Here is a 27,741-nt window from a genome sequence, read left to right on the forward strand (position 1 = left end):
CGCTGGGGCCCCAGAATCGGCATGATCCACTCGACGTGGGGGTGGAGCGATCCAGGACGAGCGGTTTTGTCAACCAGTAAGAAACAGAAGCTTTGGTTCTGATTTGGCGCCAGCCACTCAGGCGCGGGTGGGAAGGCCGGGCTACAATGACGTACGAAAAGAGGGCGTGGTCGGTGGCATGTTCCTGCCGGTCAGCTAAATATGGACCAATGGCGATCCAGGATCTTCCGGTGAGTGACGTAATGCCAGCCCAATGGAGGCTAGGGGCGGGCTTGAGAATTGGTATGCCTGTTGCGGGGCCTGGGGGCCGGGCGGCTGTTTCCTGTCCTGGTGCATGGTGGTCGGACGAAGGAATTGTTGGAAAATTTTCTCGGAGGTTCGTATATAAATGTGTTTTTACCCAGTGTGCATTATTCTCCGCCCGGCCGCCGCCCTCAGCGCGGCGGCGCGGGCCCACTCGGGCCCGGGCTCTAGGTTGAGCTGCTCACGCCCGGCCTCGGCCCGGCCGATCCCACGGCCGTCTCCGCAGCGGAGCCCGGGCAGAAGCGGAGTTTATTAATAACCCGAGGCCGCCACTCTGGGGCGGCGGAGCTCTTCTTGCTGAGGACGGCAGCATTCCGCTGCCCTCCCCCCTCCATGCCGCGCCCCGCCTGCTCCCCTTAGGGGGCAGCCGACGGGAGGGAGAGCCAGCGGGGAGGGAGGAGCTCAGGGGAGCGGGCCCGCTTTGCCCGGCCTGACCTCCGCGCGGAGCGAGTCCCCAGGCGCACTGTGGCGGAGCTGGCCCGGCTGGGCCTCGGGGCTTCGGTTCACAGCAGGCCCCAGCAGGGGCGCGGGCCCCGCGGCTGGGCACGTCGCCTGCGCGTCGCACCCGGGTCTCTTCCTATTCTGATCGGAGTAGGCACATTTGTTCTTTTTCACATCTTTTTTTTCTAACATCGAATATTCAAAAATAATCTCTTGGAATGTTTTATAAATGGAACTATTGTTCACTCTGAACTTTCTCCCCTCCGTTACACGAAGATTTAATAAGTAGATGAGAGTACCACGGCCCACCTGCTTAGAATCAAGCCCTGCCGTCGCTTTTGAAATATCCAAATCATCCGTTGGAAATTTGAGAAATAGCAAGTTTTAGATTGTGTTCAGTTTCTTCCTTAATTTTACTAGGAAAGATGTGTTCTGTTGTAGTTGGCAAAAACCTGTTAACATTTTAACAATTCATTCCAAGTATATGTTAAATTCATTGTGAAGTGTAGAGATAACATCAATAAGAAGCATACATTATATCCGCAAATTTTGACTACTTGGAGGTTTAATCAGTCGAGTCTACAAATATTCGCTTCCCTTTTGTTTATTTCGGAAAGTTTTATCTGCGCAGTGGCTCTGTCTATAAACATAGCATTCACAGTGTAGTTTGGAGAGGTGCCCGGATCTCAAAGCTACCCTTTACTATATTACTTACAGCTAGCTGCACACTGTGAGGTACTAATCTCGAAATGAGTACCCGAGTGACAGCTTTTCTGGTAGAATTCACATACCTCCTAAAATCTAAGTTCAACTTTGTAATTGTAGCTACTAAGGCTAAGAAAGGAGCGTGGTGGCTCACGTCTTTAAAGCAGCACTCAGGAGGCAGAGGCAGGAGGCTCGCTGTGAGTTCAAGGCCAGCTTGGTCTACAAAGTGAGTCCAGGACAGTCAAGGCTACACAGAGAAACCCTGTCTTGGAGAAAAAGAAAAAAAAGATTTGCCTCCACTACTGATTGTGTTTAGGGCCAGCCTGAATAACCTAGGAGTGAGGTCCTATCTCAAAGGTTTAAAAGCAGGTTAGGAATGTAGCACAGTGGTGGAATGCTTACCCTGTACAAGACCTTAAAATAACCCCCAAAACTGCAAATTACGGTGCTGACACACAACTATAATCCTCGCACTTGGGAGTAGAGATGGGAGGATCAAGAATTCAAGGTCGCCGGGTGTGGCCGTGCACGCCTTTAATCCTAGCACTGGGGAGGCAGAGGCTGGTTGATTGCCGTGAGTTCAAGGCCAGCCTGGTCTACAAAGTGAGTCCAGGACAGGCAAGGCTACACAGAGAAACCCTGTCTCGGGGGGGGGGGGAAAAAGAGATTTCAAGGTCATTTTTGGCTACATAGTGAGTTCAGGACCAGCCAGCCATGACCATACAAGAGCGAGCTTGTTTCAGGAAAGGGAGGGGGAGGAAAAAAAAAAGTAGCCTGGGGCAAGCCTTCAATACACCATTAATCCCAGCACTCTGGAGGCAGGTGGATTTCTGAGTTCAAAGTCAGCCTGGTCTACAGATGGAGTTTCTGGACAACTGGTAGGGCTACACAGGGAAACCCTGTCTCAAAAAGAAAAAAAAAAAAAAAAAGATAAATACTCCGCCTTGTCTCCAAGGAGGCTAGAAGGTGTCAGGTCTCCTGGAGCTAGAGTTGTAGTGGTTGTGAGCTTCCATGTGGGGGCTGGAACCATCTCTTCAGCTCCTCGGTTTACATGTGTGTTTACGTTCTCTGTGTATGTGTGTGTGCGCCACAGTTTTACATATGGAGTCAGGGGACAGCTGGTGGAGTCTGTTCTCTCCCTCCACAATGTAGGTCCAAGGAGTTGCGCCTTTACCCTTAAATCTAAGCACTGAGCCTGTTCCCGGGCCTTTATGTCTCCGGTGTGATATCCTACTACTGGCAATACATTCCCAGCTGGGTTGGGCCCATCTATAATCCCAGCACCTGCACAGCAGAAGGATGATTACGAAGCCTGGGCTTCATCAGTGAATTCCAGGGTAGGGCTGCATAGAAAGGCCCTGGGAAGGGGTGGGCGTGGGGAGAGAAGCCTGAGACAGAACAAGAATGAAATTGCACGTGCCATGTACAGATTTACACTGCTAACAGGTTTGGGGATTCCAATTTCTCCACGTCTTGATCACTTTTAATTTGTATATTTTTGTGTGTTTTGAGGCAGAGTACCTCTATTTAGTTCTGCTTTACAGACCAGGCTGGCCTTGAACTCACTGAGATCAAGTGCACCACCACTGCCTGGCTTATATACAGTTTCAAAAGCCTGGGTGGCAGCATACCAGGCATACTCTCCTGCCATTTGCATTTTCCCCTTACTGTGCATTTTGGACATAATCTCACTATTTTATTGCTGGCTGAAGATCAAACACATTCTTCCAGGCGATAGTCAGGAACTCCAGAGCTGAGCATTGCCCTGAGCAGTGGTTGGTTTCTTTTTACTGTCCGTATGCTTTATCTATGGGTAGCATATATAACATGTCTTCTTGATAGACTTTTAGGCTGTTGAACATTTTTTGCTCTTGTAAATAGTTCTTCATTAAAAACAGTGTTTTTAAGATTTTCATTATAGGAGCTGGAGAGATGGCTCAGGGGTTAGGAGCACTGCCTGCTCTTCCTGAGGTCCTGAGTTCAATTCCTAGCAATCACATGGTGTCTCACAACCATCTGTAATGAGATCTGGAACCCTCTCCTTGCATGCAGGCACACATGCAGGCAGAACACAGATCTATCTTTTTATTGTTTTGTTTTTTGAGACGAGGTTTCCTTGTGTAGCTCTAGCTGTCCTGGAACTCGCTCTGTAGACCAAGATGGCCTTGAACTCACAACAATTACCTGTCTCTACCTCCCGACTGCTGGGAGGCGTATGCCACCATGCCTGGCCTAAATAAAAAAATTTTTTTTTAAAGATTCTCATTATAATTTTTTTTGTGTTTTTGAAACAGAGTTTCTCTGTAGCCTTGGCTGTCCTCGACTCCCTTTGTATACCAGGTTGGCCTCGAACTCACTTAGAGATCTGCCTGTCTGCTTACCAGTTATGGGATTAAATGCATAATTTATTTGAAGGTGGGCACACACTTGCTGCAGTGCCTGTGTGGAGGTCAAAGGACAACTTGAGGAAATCTCTTTCCCTCACTTTTGTGTGTCCTAAGGATCAGAGTCAGGTCATCAGATCATTTGTGGCATCTGCTGAGCCACCTCCCAGGCCCTCAGGAGCGTTGCTGATAAATACTAAGACTCCTATGGGTGATCATCTTTGTGTTTACTATATTGATGGGCATGATGCTTCACACCTTTAATTTCCAGCATTGGAGAGAGAGTTCAGGCCAGCGGGGTTACATAGTGAGACTGTCTGGAAAAAAGAGGGAAAAAGATTTATTAATTTAGCCGGGCGTGGTGGCTGCAGCATCAAATCCACTGGGGCCATAATTACAAACAGCTGTGAGGTGCTTGATGTGGGTGCTGGCAATTGAACTTGGCCCCTTTTGCAAGAGTATGCAAGAATATACTTGCTGGGGCTTCTCGAGAGCATCCCCTGATCTACAGGACTGCTGCTGAAACACTGAAGTGTACCAACACCAGGGTTCCAGGGCCATCGGTGGGGTGTGGGGGGGCAGTGGTGCAAGTGGGCTCCCTCGTTTGTCTTTTTAAAGATTAGTACCAAGTTGTCCAATTACAGTGTGAAGTGGTTTTTTACCTCTACACTATGGTGTCCAGCCCTGGAGTGAAGGTTGTTAGGATGCTAATGGTGAAGCCCTCGGGTAGCAGGTGGGAAGCCTGGTTCTGTCCCTGCACCTCCAAAGCAAGGGCCCTGAGCACAGCAGTAACAAGACACAAGGAGGCTGCTTCCCTCTTTGTGACAGCACGCAGCTGGCACTGAGGTGTGTGCTCACATACATCAGCACTGTGTGCACACTCTGGAGCAGCTGCCCAGGGCTAAGGTCTCCAGAAGAATGGCAGAGAATGCACTTAGCAGCCATGCTGCGCTGCTTCTGTACGCAGTGTGAGACTAGGCAAGGAGGGCAGTGCACTCCTGCAGCCTCTGCCTGCCCAGCGCGGCCGAGAGCCTGCGGCGAAGGGCTCTAGTCTTTCTTTCTTTTTCTGAGACAAGGTTTCTCTGTGTTGCCTTGGCTATCCTGGACTCACTCTGTAGACCAGGCTAGCCTTGAACTCACAGGGCTTTAAGGCGTGTGTCAGCACGCGTGGCTATTCTAAGATTTCATTGCAAGGAATTTCTTTTTCTTTAAAGGAGCCTAAACTAGAATGTTGTTTTGTTTTCTTTAGGAGCTAAGGGCCTGAACCCAGAGCCTTGGGCTTGCTAGGCAAGCAGTCTACCACAGAGCTAAATTCCCAATCCGGAAATTATTTTTTCTTTTTTGTTTTTGGAGACTGGGTTTCTCTTGTAGTCCTGTCTGTCCTGGACTTTGTAGACTAGCCTGGCCTGGAACTCACAGAGATACGCCTGCCTCTGCTTCCCTGAGCGCTGGGATTAAAGGTGTTTGCCACTTCATCAGGCTACTCTGGGTATCTTAATATGTTGGGAGGCAGAGGCAGGCAGGTCTCTGTGAGTTCAAGACCACCCTGGTCTACATGTGAGTCCAGGACAGCCTCGTCTGTCTCTATGTCTCTGTCTGTCTGTCTGTCTGTCTGTCTCTCTCTCTCTCTCTCTCTCTCTCTCTCTTTCTCTCTTCCCCTGTGTGTGAGTGTGTGTGTGTGTGTGTGTGTGTGTGTGTGTGTGAGAGAGAGAGAGAGAGAGAGAGAGAGAGAGAGAGAGAGAGAGAGATGCCATAGCACTTGCGCCCTTGTGTGAAGGTCAAGGGAATTGGTTCTCTCTACCCTTTGGGTCCCAGGAGTTAAACTCAACTGTCCAGCTTTATGGCAGGTATGCAGCAAGCTATCTAATGTACTAAATGATTATTGGCCAGGCTGCTCTGGGTATCTTGATGCGTTGGAAATAGACAAATCCAGGTGACAACCCTATCAGAGCATAAAGATGAATTGGCGACCCTAGTGGGGTGTGTGAGTAATGTGATGCGTTTATTCAGGAAAAAAAGCAGAATATATTTGATATCAAAGGAACGCAAGGTAGTCCAAACCCAGGAGACTGCCCAGCTGTTGGATGAACTTTTTCTGGAATCTTTTGGGGTTTGTTTTATTTTGTTTTTTAGACAGGGTTTCTGTATGTGTTACTTTTGTGTCTCCTAGACTTCACTGTGTGGACCAGACTGGCCCTTTACTCACAGTGATCCACCTCCCTAGTGCTGGGGTTAAAGGCGTGTACTGCCAATTCCTGGTTGGTTTGTTTTCTTGAATTATGAACTGAGGGACAGGCCTGGGGTAGAGCTCTTGCCCAGCATGTTGTATAAGGCCCTGGATTGTCCCCAGCACCACAAAAAGCTGCATTGAAAAGATGTGAGATAGCCCTAATTTGTTTGTTCTTTGCTTTCTTGTTCTTCTTCCTCCTTTTTTTCTTTCTTTTGTGTTTGTGTATCTGTGTATGTAGTTTTATTTAAGCATGAAGAAAATGTGCATGTGAACCTTCTACTCATTTCCTGTGCTGTTTGCTGGTTTTCCTGATGGCCAGCCAAGCCACTCTCCTGATGGCTCTGAGGGGGAAACACTGTAACCAGTTTCCGTGCAGTAAAGTTCATTTCCTTTCAGAAACCCCTGGGATGGCATTCTCTGTGTGTGCCCACAGCTCCATAGCCAACGCTGGGATAGCATTGTCTATGTGTGCCCACAGCTCCATAGCCAACGTTGGGATAGCATTCTCTGTGTGTGCCCACAGCTCCATAGCCAGTGCTGGGATAGCATTCTCTGTGTGTGCTCACAGCTCCATAGCCAGCGCTGGGATAGCATTCTCTGTGTGTGCTCACAGCTCCATAGCCAGCGCTGGGATAGCATTCTCTGTGTGTGCTCACAGCTCCATAGCCAGCGCTGGGATAGCATTCTCTGTGTGTGCTCACAGCTCCATAGCCAGCGCTGGGATAGCATTCTCTGTGTGTGCTCACAGCTCCATAGCCAGTGCTGGGATAGCATTCTCTGTGTGTGCCCACAGCTCCATAGCCAGTGCTGGGATAGCATTCTCTGTGTGTGCTCACAGCTCCATAGCCAGCGCTGGGATAGCATTCTCTGTGTGTGCTCACAGCTCCATAGCCAGCGCTGGGATAGCATTCTCTGTGTGTGCTCACAGCTCCATAGCCAGCGCTGGGATAGCATTCTCTGTGTGTGCTCACAGCTCCATAGCCAGCGCTGGGATAGCATTCTCTGTGTGTGCTCACAGCTCCATAGCCAGTGCTGGGATAGCATTCTCTGTGTGTGCTCACAGCTCCATAGCCAGCGCTGGGATAGCATTCTCTGTGTGTGCCCACAGCTCCATAGCCAGCGCTGGGATAGCATTCTCTGTGTGTGCTCACAGCTCCATAGCCAGTGCTGGGATAGCATTGTCTGTGTGTGCTCACAGCTCCATAGCCAGTGCTGGGATAGCATTGTCTATGTGCCCACAGCTCCATAGCCAGCGCTGGGATAGCATTCTCTGTGTGTGCCCACAGCTCCATAGCCAGCGCTGGGATAGCATTCTCTGTGTGTGCTCACAGCTCCATAGCCAGCGCTGGGATAGCATTCTCTGTGTGTGCTCACAGCTCCATAGCCAGTGCTGGGATAGCATTGTCTATGTGCCCACAGCAGCTCCATAGCCAGCGCTGGGATAGCATTCTCTGTGTGTGCCCACAGCTCCATAGCCAGCGCTGGGATAGCATTCTCTCAGTGTGCCCACAGCTCCATAGCCAGCGCTGGGATAGCATTCTCTGTGTGTGCTCACAGCTCCATAGCCAGCGCTGGGCAATCAGGGTCCAGGCCTGGAATCCTCACTACATGCTCCTGTCAGTAACCTCTGGGTTTTTTAAGAGTTATGCTTCATTTTGACCTATTGGTCTGCCGGTGCTGAGTAAACGTCCTCATCTCGGGCTTCACCAGAGTCCATTCACAATGTGTGAGAGATAGCAGCCACCTGCAGGGGCAGAAACTCATTGTGTGGTCCAGGCTCATCCTTTTGGAGGTTGTTTTGTTTTGTTTTTCAAGATAGTGTCTCTCTGTGTAGCCCTGGCTGTCCTGGAATTCTGTGGAACAGGCTGCTCTCTAACTCACAGTGATCAGCCTGCCTCTGCTCCTGGGCCCTGGAATTAAAGGTGCACGCCACTACCACACAGGCTGCTTGTTAGTTTAAAAACCGTACCCTGCATATTAAGTGAAATTTCATCCTCTGTCAAGCACTAATTGCATAAATTTTGTATGTGTGTGTGATTCACAAGTGTTATTTGCAGATTTTTTTAAAAAATAAAAGATTAGCTTGTTTGCTTTGTTTAAGATAGGGTCTCACCAGATAGTTCTAGAGTTCACTATGTAAACTAGGCAGGCTGGCATCGAACTCACAGGGACCCTCCTGCCTTTACCTCCTGAGTGCTGGGATTAAAGTTGTGTGCCACCGTTCCACCATTTGTGTATCTAATGTGCTCACTGGTGTGCACCTGTGGGTGACTTGCAGGAGCCAGTTCGTTTTTTCTGCTCAGGAGATTCTGGGGATGAGACTCGGGTTGTCAGGCTGGACCATAAGTGCCTCTACCTGCTGGGCCATCTCAGCTTTTGCTCATGTGCGCCATTGCTTGTACTCAAGTGTGCTCATATTTTTCTTCTTCAAGGTACAAAATGTTGTTAGCGCAAATAAATCGGGATTCTCAGGGAATGGCAGAATTTCCGGGAGGAGGAATGGAGGCTCAGCATGTTACCCTATGCCTGACAGAGGCAGTAACTGTTGCAGGTAAGTGATTTGCTTGAAAGAATCAATGAAGATTTCAACTAAGCAACTTTTTTTTTTTTTTACTTTTAAAAAAATCCCACATGTATTCACTGTATCTTGATGATATCAGACCCTCCCATTCTCTAGTATTTTCAACTTGGCTTGATAATTTTTTTTGTAAGTTCTAAAAAAAGATTCTATTTGAGTCTTTTAAGATTTAAACAGCTGGGCAGTGGTGTTACATGCCTTTAATCTCAGCAGTTGGTAGGCAGAGGCAGGTGGGCCTCTGTGAGTTTGAGGCCAGCCTGGTGAGTCCAGGACAGCCAAGATACGCACAGAGAAACCCTGTTTCGAAAAGCCAAAAAAATAAAATTTTTAAAAAAGTTATGCAACTTACTTTTTGCCTAGCTTTCATTTTCTAGAAAATAATTTAATATCATTAGTATGCACATATGTAGCTATCTGAAGAATAATTTTGTTTTATCATAGATGGTGACAACTTAGAAAATATGGAAGGTGTAAGTTTACAAGCTGTAACACTTGCAGATGGCTCCACTGCCTACATACAGCATAACTCTAAAGGTAAGTGCGTCGTGTGGCCAGTGGTTAATGCCAGTGCCTCAGCACCCGGGCCAGCCAAGCCTCTGGTTCAGCCTCCTAAAGATGCTGTACTGCATTGGGGTCTTGAAGTTATTTCAGTTTCGCTTTGGTAACTTTGGGCTACCTTTTGAAATAGCTAGAAGATACTGTGGGGCGAGTAGGGGAGGGGAGTAAGACATTTGCTGCTTTTTTTACTCTAGGTTGTGATTTAATGTATTTACAAAACATATAAAGAAGACATTTGGATTTCTTAAAATGACACCGGCTCTGAATTGGTGTTTAGTTTGTTTCAGGAAATAGTTGAGTTCTAATATCCTTCTTTGTATGGACAACTGCCATGTACATATGTATGTAGACAAAGGTATCCATAGCTCCTAGGGCTGAGACTGTCAGCTGGAGTCACGTCACCTGACTGGCGTGTCTGTTGAGCTTTCCCGTGCTCGGGGTCATTGGTCCTGAGTGGTTCTGAGAGGTACACAGTTGAGTGCATGTAGCCTACTGTGATGAGGGAGGAAGGATGGCTGAGGGAGGGTTTTCTGCTTTCTGTAGGCCACTGGATGCCATACTGAATTGCTCACAGCCCTGAGGGAAGAACCAAGATGGACATGGGCTTAAGTAGTGTATGTTTTTATAGTTGATATCACTTTGAAATTGTATATGGTTTTATTTATTTATTTGCTGCTAAATTCTTGGCTTGAATCTTCTGTTCCAGATGGGAGACTCATTGATGGCCAGGTCATTCAGTTGGAAGACGGCTCTGCCGCCTATGTTCAGCATGTCCCCATACCTAAAAGTAGTAAGTATTTAAGACACAACAGCGAGGCATGGTGGCACATGCCTTTAATCCCAGCACCCAGGGCAGGCAGCTCTCAGATTTTGAGGCCATCTTGGTTGATATAGTGAGTCCCACGTAAGCTAGCAAGGGTTATACAGTGAGACCATTTCTTGAAAACAACAAAAAAAGACACAAAACAAGAAATTCCCCTGATTGTCAGACCTCAGAATTTGCTGCTTCCAGCTTGTTCTTACTACCCAAGTCTAGTCTGACTTCTGGTCTTTCCCTGAAAAGATGGGTCGATGGATACCAAACTCATCCAAGACGCCTCGGGCCTGAGTAGCCAGCAGTCCTAAGGGAACGTGGCTGTTGTTGGAGCTGGATCCCAGGACACTCATTTTCCCCTTTTTTTCTCCTTCTTTCAACTCTCCTCGTCCCTGGAATATATTCCTAAAACAAGTCTCGCAATTCCCTTTTCCTTGAAATACTTTCGCAAAGCAACTTTACTGAGATTACTTAAGCTTCCCCTGACTCATAAAGCAGGTGTGTGTGTGTGTTACTCTGACTCTTTGGCTGCTGTGTGAGTTAACTGGGACATGCTGAAGATGTGTGGTCTAAATGTAAACACTGCTCTTGAGCAGGGGACAGTTTGCGGCTGGAGGATGGGCAAGCAGTGCAGTTAGAAGATGGAACCACTGCGTTTATTCACCATACTTCTAAAGGTACAGTAGCTTTGTGACTCTGAGTAACTTATGGGAGCGGCGGGGGTGGGGTGGCTGCCTTTGGCCGCTGGAATGCCGTCTTAGTAAGCAATTGAAGAACAAAGCAGCAGGTTGGCACATTATTTAAGGAAAAACCTTGCGGCCATTTGAGCTGTCCAGGAACAGTTTATTACAACAAACAACACAAACTTTGGAGCTAGGAGTTTGACTCTTAGGAACTGGCATGAATCTAAATTGTGGTTTCTCTATGTACTCAAAATGAATATGTTATTTTTTTAGGTTAAATGTTATATTACAGCTGGGTGTGGCGGTGCACTCCCTTAATCCTACCACTTGGGAGGTAGAGGCAGGTGGATCTCTGAGTTCGAGGCCAGCCTAGTCTACACAGCAAGTCCAGGACAGCCAAGGCTAAACAGAGAAACCCTGTCTTGAAAAACCAAAAAAAAAATTTTTTTAATTAAAAATTAATATTAATAATAATTTTTTTTAATTAAAAATGTTATATTAAAGCTGGGTGTGGTGGCACATGCTTTTAATCCCAATACTCTGGAGGCAAAGGCAGGCAGATCTTTGTGAGTTCGAGGTCTGCTGAGTCTACAAAGGGAGTCCAAGACAGCCAAGGCTACACAGAGAGACCCTGTCTTGAAATCCCCCCACCCCCCAAAAAATGATAATATAGTCAATTCTAGATATGGGGTTTATGCCTATAATTCTGGGGCTTGGGAGGCAGCAGCAGGAAGAGACTGCAACTCTGAAGAGAGCCTCCATGGTGAGTATCAGGACAGCCTGGGCTACAGGCAAAACAAACAGTAAATGAACTGAGTGGTCTCATGGTAACTACTCAAAAGATGTCCATTTCTTTTCTCTCTTCCTTTAAATATGATGCTTTTTGTATGTGTCACAACTAGTCCCCTGATTTATGAATCTTACTTGTGGGCTTTCCTCCATTGCTACTTTGTAAACTGTTTCTCTCTGGTGGAGAAGACAAAGAGAGCCTGCAGTGCTGCGACGTAGGCACTGAGTGCTGTGAACTTGCTTCCTCTTAAAGTTGTCTTCATTGAGGCCCGTAGGTTTGGGCATATTGTATTTTTAATTTTCTTTCTTTCTTTCTTTCTTTCTTTGTTTGTTTTTTGTTCTTGTTTTTGTTTTTTGAGACAAGGTTTCTCTGTGTAGTCTTGGCTGCCCTGGACTCACTTTGTAGACCAGGCTGGCCTCGAACTCACAGCGATCCACCTGCCTCTGCCTCTCTAGTTCTGGGATTAAAGGTGTGCACCACCACCGCCCGGCCTGTGTTTTTAATTTTCATTCAATTCTAAAAAGTTTTTCATTTTATTTTTGATTTCTATCTTGACCCGTTTTTCATTCAGCAGTGAGTTGTTGAGTTTCCATGAATTTTGTATGCTTCCTCTGTTTTTGTTGATATCTAGCTTTAATCCCTGATTGTCAGATAGAATGCAGGGTGTTCTTTCCTTCTTTTTTTCTTTTTTATTTTTTTTATTTTTATTTATTTATTTATTTTTTTTTTGGTTTTTTCGAGACAGGGTTTCTCTGTGTAGCCTTGGCCATCCTGGACTCACTTTGTAGACCAGGCTGGCCTCGAACTCACAGCGATCCGCCTGCCTCTGCCTCCCGAGTGCTGGGATTAAAGGCGTGCGCCACCACGCCCGGCTCTTTTTTTCTTTTTTAATGTCTGTTGAGACTTTCTTTGTATCCAAGTATGTGATCAAGTTTGGAGAAAGTCCTTAAGTGTTTGGGTAGAGTGCTCTGCTGCATACATCTCGTTTGACTTCTGACATTATCAACTCCAGGGTTTCTCTGTGTGGGTGTCAATGTGTGGTTTTAGCTGTAGTAGTGTTTCTTTTATGAATGTGGTGCCTTTGTATTTTGGCATAAATGTTTAGAATATCTTCTTGGTGGGTTTTTTCTTTAATGAGTATACACTGTCCTTCCCCAGCTCTTCTGATTAGTTAGGTCTGGAGTCTGTTTTTCTTTAAAGTGACTAGGACACCTGCTTGCTTCTAGGATCCATTTGCTTGGAATAACTTTTTCCATCCTTTTACCGTGAGGTGATATCTGTCTTTGATGGTGAAATGTATTTCTTGGCTACAAGACAGACTGCTCCCATTTTGTTTTTGTTTTGGAGTTTTTCTGTGTTGTTGTTTTTGGTTTTGGAGACAGGGTTTCTCTGAGCTCTGTCTGCCCTGGAATGTGCTCTGTAGACCAGTCTGGCCTCGAAATCAGAGCTCTGCCTGCCTCTGTCTCCCAAGTGCTGGCATTAAAGCCATCTACTACTGCTGCCTGGCTCTGTGATTTATTACAAATATATTCTATTTGTATTTTCATGTCCTGAACTGTTTTCATTATTTCATTCAACTGTTTGTGTTTTCACAGTCTTCATTAAGATATTTATATCTTCTTTAAGGTCCTTGAACATATTCATAATTGCTATATTGGTGCTTTTGTCTTATGCTTCAGCTAATTTGCATTGCTCAGGGTATATTGCTGTAAGGTACTGGCTTCTGGAGGAGGCATATTGTCTTGGCTCTTCACGTTTGTATTCTTGTGTTGGATCTAGGCATCTGGAGTTACGATATCCAAGTGTTTTTATTGGTTTAGATGTTGGTCTTATCTTTGGTGGGTGGGTGTTCTATTCTTTGGTTGCTGTTGCCTTCTCTGGGTTCTAGGCAAGTGTGGTGGCTGTGAGGTCAGTGGTAGAGAGTACCTCTGCAGGTGGGACACTTACACAGAGGAATAGAGATGTCCAGGGGGAAAGGCTAAGATGACTATGGGACAGAGCTGGGGGACGAGGGCTTTCTTCACCAAGAGGCAGAGTTCCTAGGGAGTAAGGATAGGGTGGAAGGAGGGGCTTCTGCTTGCAGTCTGTGGTAGGAGGAAGAGGAAGTCTTGACTGATCAGAATGGGGGACAGGAAGAACAGTAAAATCACCTACCTGAGCCATGCACACACCTTTAATCCCAGCACTCAGGGAGGCTGAGGCAGGCAGATCTCTGTGAGTTTGAGGCCAGCCTCCTCTACAAAGCAAGTCTAAGACAGCCAGGGCTACACAGAGAAACCCTATCTTGAAACAATCACAACAAAAAACAGAAACAAAAATTACCTACTTGTATCCCAGCCCACTGTGGCCATTGTATTTCTGTGGATTAGTGACTGACACAAAGCAATGGAGCTGAGCTGCTGGGAAGGCTGAGAGGGTTGTGGACTAGTGTGCTTTTAATGTTATGCTTTTCCCTTCCTCTCCCTCAGATAGTTATGACCAGAGCTCACTTCAGGCAGTTCAACTAGAAGATGGAACAACAGCTTACATCCACCATGCAGTGCAGGTCCCACAGTCTGACACCATCTTGGCCATTCAGGCGGATGGCACAGTGGCAGGACTGCACACGGGGGATGCCACAGTTGACCCCGACACCATTAGTGCGCTGGAACAGTATGCAGCAAAGGTATGGCGCTTCGCTTCTTCAGTACCATATCTGGACCGGAGGTGGAGCTCGGTTGGTAGCGTGTTTGTTTACGTGTGTGAAGCCCTGGGTCAGTACTAGCACTGCATAAACCAAACATGGCACTATATACCTGTAGTTCCAGCGTTTTGGAAGTAGAGCAGGATGTCAGAAATACATTGTCACCCTTTTGGTACATAATAAGTTGAAGGCCAGCCAATTTTAAATGTTAAAAAAATGAGTCAGTTTTCGAGAATTCACCTTTTTTTTTTTTTTTTTTTTTCAAATAAGTGATCCCAATAATCACAGGCCCAACTTAGGCTGGTGGTGAGACCCTGTCTCAACAACAGTTAAAGAAATACAGAAAGAAGCCAGGCATGGTGGTGCATGCCCTTAATCCCAGAACTCAGCCTACAAGACAGTTCCAGGACAGCCAAGGCTACACAGAGAAGCTCTGTCTCAAAAAACAAGAGAGAGAAAGAAATGGGAAAGTTTATTTATTTATTTATTTATTTTTGGTTTTTCTTTTTTCTCCTCAAGACAGGATTTCTCTGTGTAGCCTTGACTGTCCTGGACTCACTTCGTATACTTGGCTGGCCTTGAACTCACAGTCATCCACCTGCCTCTGCCTCCTGAGTGCTGGTTACTTTCTAATTTGGCAGAATTTTAATAATACACAATAATAGCTAATAATAAATCTGCATGTCAGCCTAAACCATTATCAAAATATAAAACCTGGAGCCAGAGGTATAGCTTATTTATACAGTGCTTGTTTAATGGGTGTACAGTCTTAGCTTCAGTCTCCAGCACTGCAAATAAATAAATAAACCCTTTAAAGCTTTCTTTTGTTACTGTAGGTGTCCATTGATGGGAGTGAAAGCGTAACAAGTACAGGAATGATTGGAGAAAATGAGCAAGAGAAAAAAATGCAGGTATGGAAAACCAAGTCTTGTTCTTTAAAGATTTTTTTTTTTTTTTAATTTTAAATTGTGTGTGTGTGCGTGCACGCGCGCAGGCGTGTGCACATGCATGGATGTCTGGGTGTGTGTCTGCAGGTGAGTACCAGTGCCCCTGCAGGCCAGAGGCATCTGATTCACCCTGGAGTTGGAGTTAAAGACAGATTTGAATTGCCTGACATGTTGCTAGGAATCGAACTTTGGTCCTCTAGTAGAGCAATGTGTCTTAACCTCTGAGCCATCTTTCCCTAAAACCATTTGCAATTTTATGATTTTAGAATTTCTAGGGCTGGGCGGTAGTCGTGCATGCCTTTAATCCCAGCCCTTGGGAGGCAAGAGGCAGAGGCCAGCCTGGTCTACAAATCAAGTCCAGGATAGTAAAGGATACACAGAGAGACCCTGTCTGGAAAAAACAAAAAAAGAAAAAACAACAACAACAAAAAAAATTTCTAGGGTATGTTTTGTTTTATTGGCAGTACTGAGAACAGAACCAAGGGCCTCATGCTTGTGAGACAAGATCCAAACCCTGGTGTTAGAGTTTCTGAAATAAACAGTAAACTTAAAAGAACCTGGGAGAGGGAGGACTGGAGAGATGGCTCAGAGGTTAAGGGCACTGACTGCTCCTCCAGAGGACCTGAGTTCAATTCCCGGCAAACACATGGGTGGCTCACAATCTTCTGTAATGTGATCTGATGCCCTCTTCTGGCCTGCAGGTATTTGTGCAGCCAGAGTACTATATGCATAATAATAATAAATAAATAAATCTTTTTAAAAAATGAAAATAAAAGAACCTGAGGGAAGTGTAGTTGTTTACGTTTTTATGCTATTGCATCCAAAACAATGACCTTGAGTGTAGACTAGGATCTCATGGCTTATAAATCCTATGCAGATTCAGACGACCCGGTGCCCTCGTTTTTTTTTATTTAGCTGAGGGGTATTTTTTGTTTTTTTTTGTTTGTTTGTTTGTTCGTTTTTAACCTGATGCCCTCTTTCCCATTGTTTTGAAATTACATGTACAATTGACATTGTTTTTGGTTTTTTTGAGAGGTTTTTCTTAATAGCCTTACCTGTCTTAGACTCACTTTGAAGACCAAAGTGGCCTAGAACTCACAGCAATCTGCCCGCCTCTGCTTCCTGAGTGCTGGGATCAAAGGCGTGCGCCACCACGCCCAGCCCAGCTGATATTGTTTTAAGGTTCTATTTCCGTTTATTTATTTATTATGTATACAGCATTCTGCCTGCATGTGAGCCAGCAGGCCAGAATAGGGCACCAGATCTCATTATAGATGGTTGTGAGCCACGATGTGGTTTCTGGGAATTGAACTCAGGACCTCTGGAAGAACAGCCAGTGCTCTTAAGCTCTGAACCATCTCTCCAGCCCCATTTTCTTTTAAATTGTGTGTGTGTGTGTGTGTGTGTGTGTGTGTGTGTGTGTGTGTGTTGAGATGGATGCCTTGAGTATATAAGCAAATACCAATTTACAATGGAAATTGTGTTTCTTTTAGGTATTTTTAGGTAGGCTTTCACTGTATAGCTCAGCCTAGCCTTAATCTCATGTTCATCCTGCCTCAGCTTCCTAGTATTGAGATTTCAGGAATATACCACAACACTGACATGTGTACTGGAGTTATCTAAGTGGCAATAGGTCTGCGAGGTTGAGCTGCACTCTTGCAGTGCCACTTTTAACTGTTCCAGAGCTCTGACTTGAGCCTTAGAATGGAATGAATCTTCCTGACTTCAGGTGCTAGACTCTTAGCTAAATGAGAGTCTGAGTTGCAGCTTGTGATATGACTTTTATCTTTTTTATTGTGAAAATAGTAATTTCATCTGTTGTATTTCTGTCTAAGTGCCTTAAGTCATATTTCGGTTTTTCTAGATTGTCTTACAAGGACATGCTACAAGAGTAACTCCTAAATCTCAACAGACTGGAGAGAAGGCATTTCGATGTAAATATGATGGATGTGGAAAACTCTATACAACAGCTCATCATCTTAAGGTATATAGGAGAGAAATGCAGGCAGTCACAAGCGCACTTACCTCAGACACTGATTCCTTACACACTCAGGGTTAGACATCCCTCCCTGTTCACTCATCACGCCCGGCTTTTGTTTGGGTTTTTGAGACAGGCTTTCTCTTGTAGCCCTGGCTGTTCTGGCATTCACTTTGTAGACCAGGCTGGCCTCGAACTTGCCGAGATCCACCTGCCTCTGTCTCCCACGTGTTGGGATTAAAGGCATGCGCCACACCTCCTGGCTTTGAGACAAGTTCTTTCTTTTTGTTTGTTTGTTTTTGTTTTGGTTTTGGTTTTTTTTGGTTTTTCGAGACAGGGTCTCTCTGTGTTAGCCTTGGCTGTCCTGAACAAACTTTGTAGACCAAGCTGGCCTCGAACTCACAGCAATTCTCCTGCCTCTGCCTCCCGAGTGCTGGGATTAAAGGCGTGCGCCACCATGCCCAGCCTTAATTTCTGGGGTTGTAGTATATGCCACCACACCTAGAAATATTTTTATTAATTTGGTCGGGGGAAGGCTGTTATAAAGACATATGCTACAACACCCAGCCTCAATGTTTTTATTTTAATTGCAACAAAACACAATAGAATATGCCATGGCTTTTAACAAATAGCTCAGATTTAATGAGTAACTTACCGTGTGTCAGGAAGTATATTTAGAACAATGGCCTTAGAACATATCTCTTGTTCTTATTGTCCAGAGGACCGAGGTTCAATACCAGCACCCTCATGACATCTCACAACTGTTTGTAACTCCCAAGATCTGACACCCTAGGGATGGAGAGATGGCTCAGAGGTTAAGAGTCTTGGCTGTTCTTCAAAGGTCCTGAGTTCAATTCCCAACAACCATGTAATGGCTCACAACCATCTATAATGAGATCTGGTGCCCTCTTCTGGCAAGGAGGCATAGATGCAGACATAACAGCAAATACATAATAAATAAATCTTAAGGAAAAAAGATTTGACACCCTCATACAGACATACATGCAGACAAAGCACCAGTGCACATGAAATAAAAATAAATTAAGTAGGGCTGGAGAGATGGCTCAGAGGTTAAGAGCACTGCCTGCTCTTCTGAAGGTCCTGAGTTTAATTACCAGTAACCACATGGTGGCCCACAACCATCTATAATGAGATGTGGTGCCCTCTTCTGGCTTGCAGGTGTACATGCAGGTAAAACATAATAAATAAATCTTTTTTTTTTTTTTTTTTTTGGTTTTTCGAGACAGGGTTTCTCTGTGTAGCCTTGGCTGTCCTGGACTCGCTTTGTAGACCAGGCTGGCCTGGAACTTACAGGGATCCGCCTGCCTCTGCCTCCCGAGTGTGCCACCACGCCTGGCAAATAAATCTTTTTTAAAAAGATTTAAAAAAACAAAATAATAAATGAAGTAAAAAAGAAAACAAAGTAGTTTTCTTAGGCTGCGCATGTCACTCACTCAGTAGAGCAGTTGCCTGGTCCTGGGTTTATTTTCTAATCCCACATAACTGGTCATGGTGTCACATGCCCTCAGTCAGTGCTCAAGGGGTAGAGACAGACACCTCAGAAGTTAAGGTCACCCTCACTGCAAAACCAGCCTGGGATACGTGAGACTCTGTCTGCAACATACCGAGAGGGTATGAAAATAAAATGTTAATACTGTTCATATAAATTACTAAAAGATGAACCCACTAAACACTCAATGACTGTTGGGCGCTGGCGTTGCTCTTCCTCAGAGGAAGAGACAGGATCAAGAGCTCAAGGTCATCCTTGGCTACAGAGAGAGTTCAAGGCCAGTCTGAGGCTCCAGCTCAGAAGGATGGAGGGGGCATGGCTGGGGGGAGCGGGGAGGAGGGAAGGAGAGAGGGAGGAGCTAGAGCAGGCCCCCAAGACCACTCCTCTAGGCGGTGGTGTGGCCTTGCTTCAGCGGCATGGCTTTGAGAAGCCTGTCCCTGTGCGCTCTTCCTCACTCTCATGCCTGTGGCCATGCTGAAGACAGCCAAAGATCCTGTTCCTTATTGTAAAAAAGCCCTTGTTGCTTTGTAACATCTGCGTCTGCTTTGGGAGTTCTTAGGCTTGTGTAGCAGGACTAGGGATGTAGCTCATCCATCGATGGTTCCTGCATCTACTACCCGAGGCCCTGGGTTCAATCCTCGTACGGTAAAAGATAAAGAAGCTGGGGGTTGCGGGGAGAGCATAAAACAAAGCTGTTTACTAGTAGAAGAAAAAAAAAAATTTATCTTGAGAACATCTTACTTACAGGTGTGTAAAGGAAACAGAGTCATGCTTGTGTTTCAATAACAGGTCCATGAGCGCTCACACACAGGAGACCGGCCTTACCAGTGTGAGCATTCAGGCTGTGGGAAAGCATTTGCAACAGGTAAAAACAATTTTTTTTTACTTCTTAGTTCCAGTGAGGGATTGCCCAGAGCAAGCCAGAGGCAGGAACTGACCCATTTTCTGAGACCACAGAAGCACATGATCAGGTTTTTAGTCTTGTACTTTTTTTGTATGTATGTATGTGTGTGTGTGAGTTTGTTCTTTTTTGTTTGTTTGTTTTTCGATACAGGGTTTCTCTGTGTAGCCTTAACTGTCCTGGACTCCCTTTGTAGACCAGGCTGGCCTTAAACTCACAGAGATCTATGCAGCCCCTTCAGTCTCTGAATTAACTGCCTCTTGGGCTGCTTGCCACTTTTCTCCAAAGATCAAGCTCTGCCTACATATTTGCTGCTCATCTTTACACCTTCTATTTTCTTCTTTTTTAAAAAATTTGTTTTATTTTATTTTATACACATTGGTGTGATAGTGTCAGAGCCATTGGATTGGATCTAGTTACAGATAGTTATAAGATGTCATGTTGGTGCTGGGAATTGAACCTGGGTTCTCTGGAAGAGCAGCAAGTGCTCTTAACCTCTGAGCCATCTTTCCAGGCCCCTCTATATTCTTCTCCCAGGAAAAGTAAAAAGCCATGCTTTTAAAGCCAGGTTTGGCCGTTCATGATTTAATCCCAGCATTGGAGAGGCAGAGGTAGGCAAATCTCTGAGTTTGAGGCCAGACTGGAACCTAGAATGTTGTAGGCCAGCCAAGGCTACATAGAGAGACCCTGTTCCCCACCCCCCAAAACATGCTGATCTAAAACATAATTAATATGGAACTAGGAAGCTACAGAAAATTAAGCCTTCTGTTCTGGTGCGCTGGGAACCCGACTTAAGTCTTCTCAAGAGCAACAGGGGCCCTTAACCAGGGAGCCACCTCTCAAGCCCCCCCCCTTTTTTAATATTGGGGGGGCAGGGTTGGTTTAGTTTTTTTATTTTTTGAGGTAATGTCTAACACTGTATTCCAGGCTGTTGTCAAATTGATGGCAGTCCTCCTGTTGCAGCCTTCTGTATACTGGAATTGCTGGCATGAGCCACAACGCCTACCTTGTTTCATATTTTCTTTTTTGTTGTTGTTTGTTTTGGCTTTTGGAGACAGGGTTTCTCTGTGTGTAGCCTTGCCTGTCCTAGGCTGGCCTCGAACTCACAAGGATCCATCTGGCTCTGCCTCCCGAGTGCTAGGATTAAAGGTGTCGGCCACCATCACCCAGCACCTCATGAATATTTTTAATAGTCATCCTGTTATATGTGCCTAGTATATTATTCTTGTTATTTGTTGTATGTTTCCATAGTTTATCTCCAAATACATGTTTAGAGGCATTGCTAAATTTTTTATAAATTTTTCTTAAAGGTTATGGATTAAAAAGTCATTTCAGAACTCATACTGGAGAAAAGCCATATCGGTGTTCAGAAGATAATTGTACAAAATCATTCAAGACTTCAGGAGACCTACAGAAGCACATCAGAACCCATACAGGTACCAGTACAGAAAGCGCATCCGCTCGAGACCCGGAACTACTTCCTTGTTCTTCTGATTGGTGGGTCTCATCCTGTAGCCCAGGCTGACCTTGACTTTGTGATACTTCTGCATCAGGCTCTCCAGTCTGGGAGTCCAGGGTAGTACTAGCAGGCTAAGCCAGGATTTTTATTTTTTATTTTTTGGTTTTTGTTTTTCAAGACAGAATTTCTCTATTTTGCCTTGGCTGTCCTGGACTTGCTTTGTAGACCAGGCTGGCCTCACCTGTAGAGATCTACCTGCCTCTGCCTCCCAAGTGCTGGGATTAAAGGTGTGTGCCACCATGCCCAGTTCAGCTCAGTCTTTAGTTTGCCTACTTGATTCTATCTTGGAAAGTTATAGTGACTGATGAGTGTTGAATCCCATTCAGTTTTCTTATGTGAACCCAAGTTTTGAATAGAAAGATATAGTCTCTAGAAGCACAACAGAGCTTGGAAGGGAAACTGGGGGCCAGGAGGCTGCAGATGTGGAGAGACTCTGGGCGGAACCATGACGTGACGTTCCCATCTCTGTATTTTATTTTTTTGCGCTGTTTAACTTGTCTCCTTTGTGTCTTTAGGAGAAAGGCCCTTTAAGTGTCCTATTGAAGGCTGCGGTCGGTCGTTTACAACCTCGAATATCAGAAAAGTGCACATTAGGACACACACAGGAGAAAGACCTTATTACTGCACAGAGCCAGGATGTGGGAGGGCATTTGCCAGTGCAACTAATTATAAAAACCATGTGAGGATACACACAGGTAATAATTGCTCATGTCTTTCTTTATTTTTTTGGTTTTGTGAGACAAATTTTCCCTGTGTAGCCTTGACTGTCCTGGACTTGCTTTGTAGACCAGGGTGGCCTTGAACTCACAGAGATCCGCCTGCCTCTGCCTTCCTAGTGCTGGGATTAAAGGTGTGCATCCCCACACCAGCTCTATCTTTCAATGCTTCCAACTATTCACATGATAAGAGAGTAAGCAGCTTCAAAATGTCTTTGCTGAGCCAACATGTATGGTCGTGCATGCCTGTACTCCCAGCCCTGGGAAGGCATGGATGGTCGTGCATGCCTGTACTCCCAGCCCTGGGAAGGCAGAGGGAGGTGTGTAACTGCCTCCGTGCTTGAGTGCGATCCTAACACTACATAAGAAAGAAAGCAGGCAGACAGGGAGGGAAAGATTCAGAGTGTGAAACCCAGTACATTATGTCAGGTGCCACAGGTGAGTCAATACAGCCAGCAAGAGGGAGCTCAGAATCTTGTGAAGGGAAAATACTGGTGTGCACCATAATCCCAGCACTTGCGGATGGAGAAGCAGGACCAGAAGTTCAGCATCATCTCCAGCTACACAGTGAGTGTGTGGCCAGCCTAAGATAAGTGGACACTTAAAGAAAAAAAAGCTTAGCCAGGCGGTGGTGGCGCACGCCTTTAATCCCAGCACTGGGGAGGCAGAGGCTGGCAGATTTCTGTGAGTTCAAGGCCAGCCTGCTCCACAAAGTGAGTCCAGGACAGCCAGGGCTACACAGAGAAACCTTGTCTCGAAAAACAACAACAACAACAAAAAGAAAAAAAAGCTTGCAGTCAAATGTGTTCCCTTTTTACTGTTTAGTGTCACCTAGTGGTAGTTTCTGCTTTAACCTAAATAGCAATTGGGCTGATGTTCTACATTGTAATTGGCAGCCATTTTCCTGTCAATTAGATTCACTTGCCTCTGGGCTGTGGTGGTGCAAGCCTTTAATCTGTGCATTGTGGAGGCAGAGGCAGGCAGGTGTCTGAGTTCAATGCCAGCTTGATCTAAAAAGCAACTTCCAGGACAGCCGAGGCTACATAGAGAAGCCCTGTCTCATAAAGCCAAAAGAGAAAGAAAAAAAAAGAAGAAAGAAAAATCACCTGTCATTTCTTTTTCCCTCACCCAGTCTGCCTCTGTAACCCTTGATCAAAGTAAGAACCTTTTTTTTAGATAAGATGCCTCTACATAGCTCTAGCTGTCCTAGAACTCACAGAGATACACCTGCCTCTGCCTCCCACTGCCTGGCATGAACATGATTTTTTAAAGCTTACAAAAAAGGGCCTCAGAGATGCCTTTTTTGGCTTAAAAGCACTGCTGCTCTTTCAGAAGGTCCAGACTTGGTTCCCGGCAGCACATGGGGGCTAAAAAACATCAGTAATTCCGCTTCCAGAGAAAACTGTGTCCTCGTCTGGCCTCCTTGGGCACTGTACACAATTGGTACATGGACATAAATCTAAGAACAACACTCATACACATAAAATTAAATAAATGTAGCTGGATGTGCTGCCACATGAACTTACTGCCACCACTCACAGGGGCAGAGGCTGGAGGATCTCTGAATTAAATGCCAGCCTGTTCTCTATACTGAATTCTAGGATAGCCAGAGCGATATAGAGGTCTCACACAAATAAACAAACAAAACCTTTTGTTGTTGTTGTTTTTAACTTATAAAGGGCTGAAGAGATGGCTCTGCAGTTAAGAACTAGTAGTGCTCCTGGTGTGCTGCTCCCGCAGAGGACCTGAGTTTGGTTCCCAATATACACATCATGCCAGGTGGCTCACAACTGCCTGTTACTCTAGCTCAAGGGATCTGATGGCCTCTTTTGACTTTTTTGGGCACCTACACTCATGTGCACACACCTACACAGAGACACAAGTGAACATTTATCTTTTTTTAAATTTATAAGAATTAAAGATTAAGCCAGGCGTGGTGGCGCACGCCTATAATCCCAGCACTCAGGAGGCAGAGGCAGGTGGATCGCTGTGAGTTCGAGGCCAGCCTGGTCTACAAAGCAAGTCCAGGATAGCCAAGGCTACACAGAGAAACCCTGTCTCGAAAAAAAAAGAATTAAAGATTAGTTTGTAGCCTGGCATGACGGCGCACACCCTTAATCCCAGCACTCAGGAGGCAAAGGCAGCCGGATCACAGTGAGTTTGAGGCCATCCTGGTCTGCAAAGCAAGTCCAGAACAGCCAAGACTAACACAGGGAGACCCTGTCTCGAAAAAACAAAAAAAATAAAGATTAGTTTGTATATCGTCCAGACACTTAGCCCAAAACTGAAAGCACCAGTCAAACACTGTAGAACCAGACACTGTCATGGGCTGCAGAATGCTTCGCCTGATAAATGCGTGCTGTACAAGCAGGAAGATCTGAACTCAATCCCCTGCACCCACAGAAAGAGCTGGGCATGGGAAAATGTGCCTGTTGTCCTGTCTCTGGGGAGGCAGAGGCAGGAGGGCAGCTTCTCTAGTCAGATCAGTGAGTTTAAGATGCAGTAATAAATAGTCGGGCCTGGTGGTGCATGTATTTAATCACACTGTAGCCCACACTGACTTGGAACGCACTATATAGACCAGCCATGGTACCATTGAACTCATAGCGATCCACCTGCCTCTGCCTCCCTAGTGCTGGGATTATGGTTGTGTGCCATGTACCCCACAAAGATTTTATTTTTTGCTGTGTATGAGGGAGGGGGTGTGCACAAGAATGCAGTGCCATGTAGACCAGAAGGCAGTATTGGGTCCCTGGAGGTGGAGCTATGGTTGGTTGTAAGCCACATTATATGAGTGTGGAGGACTGAACTCTGGTACTTGGCAAGAGAAGCAAACACCTTAACTCAGGCTTTTTTAAAAAATTTATTTGTTTCTGTTTTCTTCGAGACAGGGTTTCTCTGTGTAGCGTTGGCTGTCCTCCTGAACTCGCTTTGTAGACCAGGCTGGCTTCGAACCCACAGAGATCCACCTGCCTCTGCCTCCCTTGTGCTGGGATTAAAGGCGTGCGCCACCACCCTCTTTTCAGGCTATTTTTAAGCCAAGTCAAAACCATAAGGAATTTTTTCTTGTGTGCTATTTGAACACACACACACACACACACACACACACACACACACACTGCCCCAGTGCTAGGGATTCATGCATGCTAAGCAAGTGTTCCACTATTATGTTATATGTACAGATGATTTGCTGCTAGAGTAATTGTGTCTACCTTTGTAAAAACTAACTTTTTTGTGTGTCTTCTTTATTTAGGAGAAAAGCCATATGTGTGTACAGTCCCTGGGTGTGACAAAAGGTTTACAGAATATTCCAGTTTGTATAAGCACCATGTTGTTCACACTCACTCTAAGCCGTACAACTGCAACCACTGTGGGAAGACGTACAAACAGATCTCCACACTGGCCATGCACAAGCGGACAGCCCACAATGACACAGAGCCCATTGAGGAGGAGCAGGAAGCCTTCTTTGAACCGCCCCAGGTGAGGTATTTGACAATTATATCTGTTTTGTGTTTGAAAATCATTATGAGAGCCGGGTGTGGCGGTGCACCCCTTTCATCCCAGCACTTGGGAGGCAGAGGCAGGCAGATCACCAAGTTTGAAGCCAGCCTGGTCTACAAAGTGAGTCCAGGACAGCCAAGCCTGCACAAAGAAACCCTGTCTGGAAAAAACAAAAAAAGAAAGAAACTCAGTTCAGTTATGAGCATATAACCTGTGCTGTTTTCTCAGATCTCAGTTGCATTTGTGCGATCACACAGACCTGATTGACAGCTGTTGCAGGAAGACACAGGTGCTCTGGGTTGTGGACGAGGGGTACCTCAGTGTTGTCTGGGAGAGCAGGGAAAGCTTCCTGAAGGAGTGTTCTCAGAAAGATTCTGAGGGCAGCTGGGGGTGAAGGAGGCAAAGAAGCAAGGCTTGGGGGAGGGGATGGAGCAGGTCTAAGCAAGGGACCTGCACATAGAAAGAGCGCTTGGCGCATGGGGAAAGGCTGGGTGCTTGCCGTGGGGGGGGGGGGGGGGGGCGGGGCAGACTTCTCATTTTCTGATTTTCTGCACCAGAGTGAATCTAACATTCAGGGACGTGCAGTATTCATCCCTTTCTTTCACACACCACAGCAGCAGAGTCTTACTCTGTTTCCCAGGCTAGCCTTGAACTTGCAGTAGTCTTCCTCATACAGCTTCCTAAGTGCTGGGCTGACCGGCATGAGCCACCACGCCTAGCTAAAGAGTATAAGCTTTTATCTCAGTGGGAGGCATGAGTCCTAGAGACAGTGTTCAGCATGCTGACTGCAGGTAATAACACATACTTTATACTTGAAAGTTGCTAACGAGAAAGAAGCAAACTGCTATCCTTTCATTTTAAAAAAAATTAGGCTGTGGGGATTGGGAGATGACAAAAGTGTTGTGTAAGCAGCAGGTGTGAGGACCAGAGTCAGGATCACAAGAACGCATACAAATGTCAGCTAGAGTTCTGCTGATAATTCCAGTGTTTGGAAACCAGAGACAGGCTCCCTGAGCATGCTGGCTGGCGGGACTAGCTGATCAGTGAACTCTGGGTTCACCTGAGAGGCCCTATCTTGATGAATAACATGGAGAGCTGTCAAGGAAGACTCCTGTGAGCTTCCAGCCTCACCATGCATCTGCATGCACAACACACACACACACACACACACACACACACACACACACCTGAGAAAGAAGTAGGCTTTGATACTGTCAAGTGTCAGCTGTCGCAGTGGCACACACCTGGTCTTTGGTTTTCTGAGACACGGTTTCTCTGTGTGGCCCTGGCTGTACTGGACTCAGCTTTGTAGACCAGGCTGCCCTTGAACTCACAGAGATCCACCAGCCTTTGCCTCCTGGGTGCTGAGATTACAGACATGTGCCACCATGCCTCACTTGATTACTTTTCTAAAAATATAGATTTGTGTTCCTTTCTCTCACTTGATGCCCTGGGTTTGGGTTGTTGTTGTTGGTGGTGGTGGTGGTGGTTTTTCAAGACAGGGTTTCTCTGTGTAGCTTTGGCCACCCTAGACTCACTTTGTAGACCAGGCTGGCCTTAAACTCACAGGGATCCGCCTGCCTCTGCCTCCCGAGTGCTGGGATTAAAGGTGTGCCGCACTACTGCCTAGCTGATGCCCTGGGTTTGTAATAATGTTGGAAGAACATTACAGCTCAATGACTGTTGCCACCTGAACACACACTAGCTAGATCTGCACACTAAAATCCTTCATATACTGGTATTCCTAGATTAGTACTTACAGTACTAAATTTTTCTTTGAAGAGGCAAAGTTTTGCCTCTTTGCCCTTTGTTTCTTGTCTGGAGGGAGCTGGCAAGTGTTAAGAGAAAGGTCAGTAATCTTCCTGGTTGCCCAGATTAGTAGTTCTGTTCCTGTTCTGCCGCTTTTTTTTTGTTTTGTTTTGTTTTTTGTTTTTCGAGACAGGGTTTCTCTGTGTAGCCTTGGCCATCCTGGACTCACTTTGTCTGCCACTTTTTTTTTAAACCAAAGATTGATTGATTATGTATACAACATTTTGCCTGCATGTACACCTTCACACCAGAAGAGGGCGTCATTACAGATGGTTGTAAGCTACCATGTGGTTGCTGGGAATTGAACTCAGGACCTCTGGAAAAGCAGACAATGCTCCTAACCTCTGAGCCATCTTTCCAGCCCAACCACTTATTAAATGATTAACCTTAGTCTTTACACAATGGTGTCATTGTGTACTAACAGCTTGCTGTTGGTCACGTGTGTGAAAGAGTAAGTTAGCAGGCTGTATGTACAGGCTATTCTGGTTTTGTGGTTAATGTTTACAGAGACTCTTTTATTACCTTCATCGGTCGTGAGTGATTTCAGGAACTTCGTATAGACTGTACGTCTCTGTATAATCCCTCCCTTCCATGTGCTCAGTGTGTATGTGCACAGTGGCGCATATCATCATGGGAGAGACCGCCCATGATTTGAGCACTTAAGTTGGTGGATATGGCTGGACTTGTGATT

General features: G+C 45.8%; 1 protein-coding gene across 1 annotated transcript in view; it reads left to right on the forward strand.

The window, feature by feature from the left end:
* The first annotated feature begins 303 nt into the window (after positions 1 to 303).
* Znf143 (zinc finger protein 143) overlaps positions 304 to 27,741 on the forward strand; it is a 35,026-nt gene continuing 7,588 nt past the window's right edge. The window contains exons 1-12 of the mRNA XM_051149213.1: positions 304 to 376; positions 8,496 to 8,614; positions 9,083 to 9,175; positions 9,906 to 9,989; positions 10,610 to 10,690; positions 13,955 to 14,151; positions 15,006 to 15,080; positions 16,981 to 17,100; positions 19,394 to 19,469; positions 20,816 to 20,941; positions 21,540 to 21,719; positions 24,994 to 25,218. Coding sequence (XP_051005170.1) covers positions 8,503 to 8,614; positions 9,083 to 9,175; positions 9,906 to 9,989; positions 10,610 to 10,690; positions 13,955 to 14,151; positions 15,006 to 15,080; positions 16,981 to 17,100; positions 19,394 to 19,469; positions 20,816 to 20,941; positions 21,540 to 21,719; positions 24,994 to 25,218 — 1,369 coding nt within the window. The 5' untranslated portion in view covers positions 304 to 376; positions 8,496 to 8,502. The remainder of the gene's footprint in view (positions 377 to 8,495; positions 8,615 to 9,082; positions 9,176 to 9,905; positions 9,990 to 10,609; positions 10,691 to 13,954; positions 14,152 to 15,005; positions 15,081 to 16,980; positions 17,101 to 19,393; positions 19,470 to 20,815; positions 20,942 to 21,539; positions 21,720 to 24,993; positions 25,219 to 27,741) is intronic.

The sequence above is a fragment of the Acomys russatus genome, chromosome 7 (assembly GCF_903995435.1).
Source record: "Acomys russatus chromosome 7, mAcoRus1.1, whole genome shotgun sequence".
Taxonomy (NCBI): Eukaryota; Metazoa; Chordata; class Mammalia; order Rodentia; family Muridae; genus Acomys; species Acomys russatus.